At 39.0% G+C, this 5,000-nt stretch overlaps 1 protein-coding gene across 1 annotated transcript in view; it reads left to right on the plus strand.

Annotated features, from left to right (window-relative positions):
• LOC125039754 (nucleoside diphosphate kinase homolog 5-like) overlaps window positions 1–5,000 on the plus strand; it is a gene marked incomplete in the record, with an annotated part of 18,462 nt that overhangs the window by 13,149 nt on the left and 313 nt on the right. The window contains 2 exon segments of the mRNA XM_047634001.1: window positions 4,089–4,186; window positions 4,812–5,000. The exon segment at window positions 4,812–5,000 is cut by the window's right edge and continues 313 nt beyond it. Of these exon segments, the coding sequence (XP_047489957.1) occupies window positions 4,089–4,186; window positions 4,812–4,889 (176 nt within the window).

Genomic DNA, 5,000 nt, shown 5'->3' on the forward strand with positions numbered 1-5,000 from the left:
ACACAAACAAAAACACAACAAACCCCCCAAAACACAACACCCAAACCCCACCAAACCCCCACACCCCACACCACAAAACAAATACAACATAATTTCACCATTTCGATACACTACCCAAATACACATACACATACACATAACCAATATATTTAGTTTTTTTTTTTTATTCTTAGCAAAATTTTTTTTTATGTTTAAAAAATAACCAAATTTTTTTGAGAAAAAAAATGCCCCTCACGAAAAAGGGGAAAAAATGTATAAACAAATTTCGAGGGGAAACGGGAGTGGGGGGATGAGGTCACTCTAGTTTTACGTAAGTTACCGACGTCATTGGTCGATGTCCGTCGGGATATTGACTGCGTGCATTATCGAATAAAGGTCGCCTAAAACAGCCTTTTATGCAAAATATGCGCAATTACAGGGGGACGGGATACAAAAGACCCGGATTGTGGCTTTTCTGTTCCCCTGTCGTTTTTTTTTCTAAGTGTTTGAGCCCTTTGGTTTTTTTGTGGTTAATTTTTTTTCCCCTTGGGAAAGTGCTTTTGCCCCTATTTATTGCTCCCCCTTTTGGGGGTTTATTTTACTCCCGGAGTATCATTTGTGTGGTTTGTTTACAAATTTCCCTTCGGTCTTATTGTCTTTTATATCTGGTTTTGGGATTATCGTCGGTTATCTCTCTGTTTCCTTTTGTGTATCTATTTAATTTCCTTAGTCTCTTTCTATTTTTTCTCTCTCTTTCTCTTTCTTTTTCTTTTCTCTCCACTACTTTTTCCTCTCTTCCTTCCCTCTTTTTTTTCCTTTCTTTTTTCTTTTTTATCCCCTTTCTCTTTCCCCTCTCTCTCTTTTTCTTCCCCCCTTTTCTCTCTTTTTTTTCTTTTCTCTTTCTCTCTTCTTTTCTTTTTTTTTCTCTTTCCCCTTTTTTTTTCTTCCTTTTTTTTCCTTCTCTTCTCTCTCCTCTCTCTTTCTTCTCTCTCCCCTTTTTTTTCTCTTTTTTTTCTCCCCTCTTTCCCCCTCTTTTTTTTCTCTTTCTTTCCTCTCTCTTTTTTTTCTTCTTCATTTCTTTTTCTTCTCTCTCTCTCTTCTCTCTTCTCTTCTCTTCCCCTTTTCTTTCTTTTTTTCTTCTTTTTTCCCCTTTTTTTCTCTTTTCTCTTCTTTCTCTTTCTCTCTTTCTTCTTCCCCTCTTCTTTTTCTTTTTTCCCCCTTTTCCCCTTTTTTTTTTTCTCTTTCTTCTTCTCTTCCCCTCTCTCTTCTTTCTTCTTTTTTTTTTTTTTTTTTCTTTTTCTCTCTTTTCTCTTTTTTCTCTCTCTTTTTTCTTTTGTTTTTTCCCCTTTTTTCTCCCCTTTTCCCTTTTTCTCTCGCCCCCCCCCTTTCCTTTTTTCCCTTCCCTTCCCTTTCCAGGGTTGTCTAAACATTGTCCGGTTTTGTTTGGGAAACCCCGAATTTTTAAGAAGGGTTTTATTTAAAAGGTAGTACGAGGAAACCCAAAAAAGGGTGCAGGTTTCCCCAAACCCTTTTTTGGCTTCAAATCGAAAAGGGGTTTTAAATTTAACATTTTGTTTAAAGGGCCCTAGAAAGGGCCCTTTGACCGTGGTTTTAATAGGTTTTTTTTTTTTTTTTTTTTCCTTTTCCTTTTCGGAAATTTTATATTTAGCTTTTAACTTAAAAAAATTTTCCCGTTTAAAACTCATTTTTAAAAAAAATTTTTACCCGGGAAGCGGGCGTTTTGCCTACGTTTAAGTTGTTTATGAGTTGTTAAAAGTATTTTTAAAAGGTCCCCCGTTAAAACTTAAAAATATGAAAAAAGCAACAAAATCCCCAAAACCGTTCCATGGGGTGGGGCCCCAAAAAAATGTTTTAAATTTTTTGCCGGAAAAAACCAAAAGAATTTTTATTTTGTTTGGAAAATTTAATTAAATACCAAAAAACAACCCCCCCTTTTAAAGTTTTGATATCCTTTATAGTGGGTTAAAAAAAAGTTTTTTTTGAAATTTTATACTAGAAAAAACCGTAACGATGCCTAGACCATGCTTAGTATGTAGAGGTTTGAGACAGTTTGCGAAAATCCCTTTTTGAAAATTTTGAATCCCCAAAACCCAAAAAACTAACTATACGGTTTGTAGGTGAAGGAGGAACTGGCATTTTTTTGGTCCTTTTTGATGGGGGTTCCCGTGTTCTGAAAAAAATTGAAAAGTTCCCCGAAGTAAGCTAAAAGGGGTTTTACAAAATGGGCAATTTTTTTTCTTCCCTTTTTCTCTCTCTCTCCCCTCCCCCAAAACAACACACCACCCCCCAAAAACCCCCACAACACAAACCAACCCAACACACAAAACAAAACCCCCCCGTCACTCCCCTTCCCCCCGGTCCCTTTTTCCCCCAAACCCCCCACAAAGCCCCATTTTGTTTTTAAAAAGAAAAGGGCCGAAAAATAGGGTATTTTAAAAAAGGAAAAGTTATTTTTTCCATTTAAAATTTTTCCCAAAAAAAGCCCCTTTAGCTTCTTTGTTACACAACGGAGGCATGCAAAACAGGGTTCAGTTGGCCGCATTGGGGTTTGAAAAGCAGGGCCCCCTCGATTGGGCCCCGCAGTCGTCCCCCCTAACAGTTCCCCCCGGCACGAATTTTCATAGAAATTTTTTTTCCGGTTTTTTGTGTAATAAAAAGGGGGGGTATTGTCTGCCAAAGGTTTTTAAATTTTTTAAAAAAAAGGGCGGCTTTTAATTTTTGCAAAATGGAAATGGTTTTAAACAATGCTTTAAAAGCGGCAAATTTGGGACCCGCCCGGGAAAAACTGATGGGCCCGGGTTTATCCATTGGTTATGGTTTGAGTGCCCCTTAAAGGCTTCCGGGCCCCTAGGTGATTGTGAGCTGCCCAAGCCGGCATTCGATCGAAGACCTAAAAGAGAGGCTGGTTGCGAGGGTATGGGGCTCCGGAGGTGGGCAGGAAAGGGGGAGGGGAGGGAGAAGGGCGGGATGGGGGAGGGGGTGTGAAAAGGAGGGATGGGGGGATGGGGGAGGCAGGAGGTAAGAAGAATGGTAGTAGAGAGGTTAGTTTACATGTGTATGTGGGGGTTATATGGGGAGAGAGGGGAGGAGGGGGAGCATTTTACGTTCTTATAGAGGGAAAAACCTGGACAGGTAGGGGGGAAAGGGGGAAGGAGTGGGGGAGGGATAGGAAAGGTTAGTGTTTGGGGAGACAGAAGGATGGAAGCAATAAAAAGTTTCTTTGAGTGGATATAAAGAAGAGAAAAGCAAGACAGGTAGATGAATTAGGAAAATACAACATTTTGACAAAAAGAAACGCAGAGGCATGAGAGAAAAGCTCAAATATTCTGTAAAAAAATAGTGAAGAGATGGACTTCGCGGTGTGTTTGCAAATGACACATAAATGCAAGAAACAGTCAGTCCCTTAACTGCTGTGTTGAAAATGCTCCATGCTCGATTCAAAGAAAGATTATTCTTCCACGTGCTTCGAATATTCTCGACTGTGTTGTCTATAATTTTCTCCTTTGTTTTTGAACGAAATATAGAATATTGGTACAAAGTTTCAAGTCCGTTACTCTAACTGTATCACAGAATATGTGGTGTGTGTGTGTGTGTGTGTGTGTGTGTGTGTGTGTGTGTGTGTGTGTGTGTGTGTGTATGTGTGTATGAGCGCTTGCCTGCGTGACGTATGTACGCGTGTGTGTGTGTGTGTGTGTGTGTGTGTGTGTGTGTGTGTGTGTGTGTGTGTGTGTGTGTGTGTGTGTGTGTGTGTGTGTGTGTGTGTGAGTGAGTGCGTGTGAGTGCGCGCACTTGCGCGACATATGTACGTGTATGTGTGAGAGTAATATCGCATGTTCTACATGCTCTTAATTGAATGTAAAGGCGTCTATAATGTACAATAGAGCGATTTTTTAAAACTTGATGTACAGTGAATATAAATGCGCTTTATATACTTATCAGATTAAACAAAACAAGATCATAACACTTGTCTCACAATCTCATTCATGGGATTTAAATCCAAACCAGTTAATGTGAATATTTTATCTGATTCCATCAACACGCCAAAAGAAAAGACTGGTTCCAAACACGTTATGATCCTGCTTCCACAGTGACCCTGGAGCCCGTGCTGACCGGCGAGGGAGCCAAGGAGTATCTAAGTCATGCTGTGTCACCCACACTGGTCAGAGCCCTCACCGAACTTTGTAAGGTAAGAAAGCTCAGAAATAATATATATGTTTTCTGATGCTAAAAGTAACCTTTGCTCGTCATTCACTGCCTTGTATTTTTTTATCTGTCGGGTTGCTGAATTTGAGACGTGTTAATCTAAAAACGGTGTTTCTTTTGAATTCGAAACCAAACTTTATCAGGTAAGAAAAAAATCTTTAAAATCATATAAATGGTTAATGCTGGCTGAAAGCAACCCTTGTTTATAAATCTGTACTTTGTATTTCTTGTTCTTATCTGTTTACTTATTATGAGACGTGATATTCTCAAAAAAAAAAAAAAAAAAAAAAAAAATGATGTTCATCAATCTCCATTTTACATTTCTTGTTTTTATCACTCGGGTTAAAATGAGAGGTGATGTTTAAAAAAAATAGAGGTTTGTTCTTAAAGTTCGAAACATGAGAGGAGTAATTGGTAATTACTGTTTTATTGTGAGTCAGTCATATTCATTTATCTCACCACCAAGTTATGCAGTAACAGCAATTATAACAATTATAACTATTATGGTAATAAAGAAAACGAAAAATCATCAATTGACCTAAACAATAACATAATATAAGAATCAGCTTTCAAAATACAATCTTATTGCTCTGTTCCCCGTGTTGCAGGTCCGCCCAGACGACCCCATCGTGTGGCTCGCTGACTGGCTTCTTGTCAACAACCCAAACAAGTCGTTGGGTGATTAAGAAATCTCATCCCGGAATATGCAAGGGAGTTTATGCGCAGGCAGTCAGAATGGCCCTCTCTTGGACGCGGGCGGCTGGCTGGCTCTGTCGCTATCCGTACATTTGACGGAT

Source organism: Penaeus chinensis, chromosome 27, assembly GCF_019202785.1.
Source record: "Penaeus chinensis breed Huanghai No. 1 chromosome 27, ASM1920278v2, whole genome shotgun sequence".
In the NCBI taxonomy this organism is placed as follows: domain Eukaryota; kingdom Metazoa; phylum Arthropoda; class Malacostraca; order Decapoda; family Penaeidae; genus Penaeus; species Penaeus chinensis.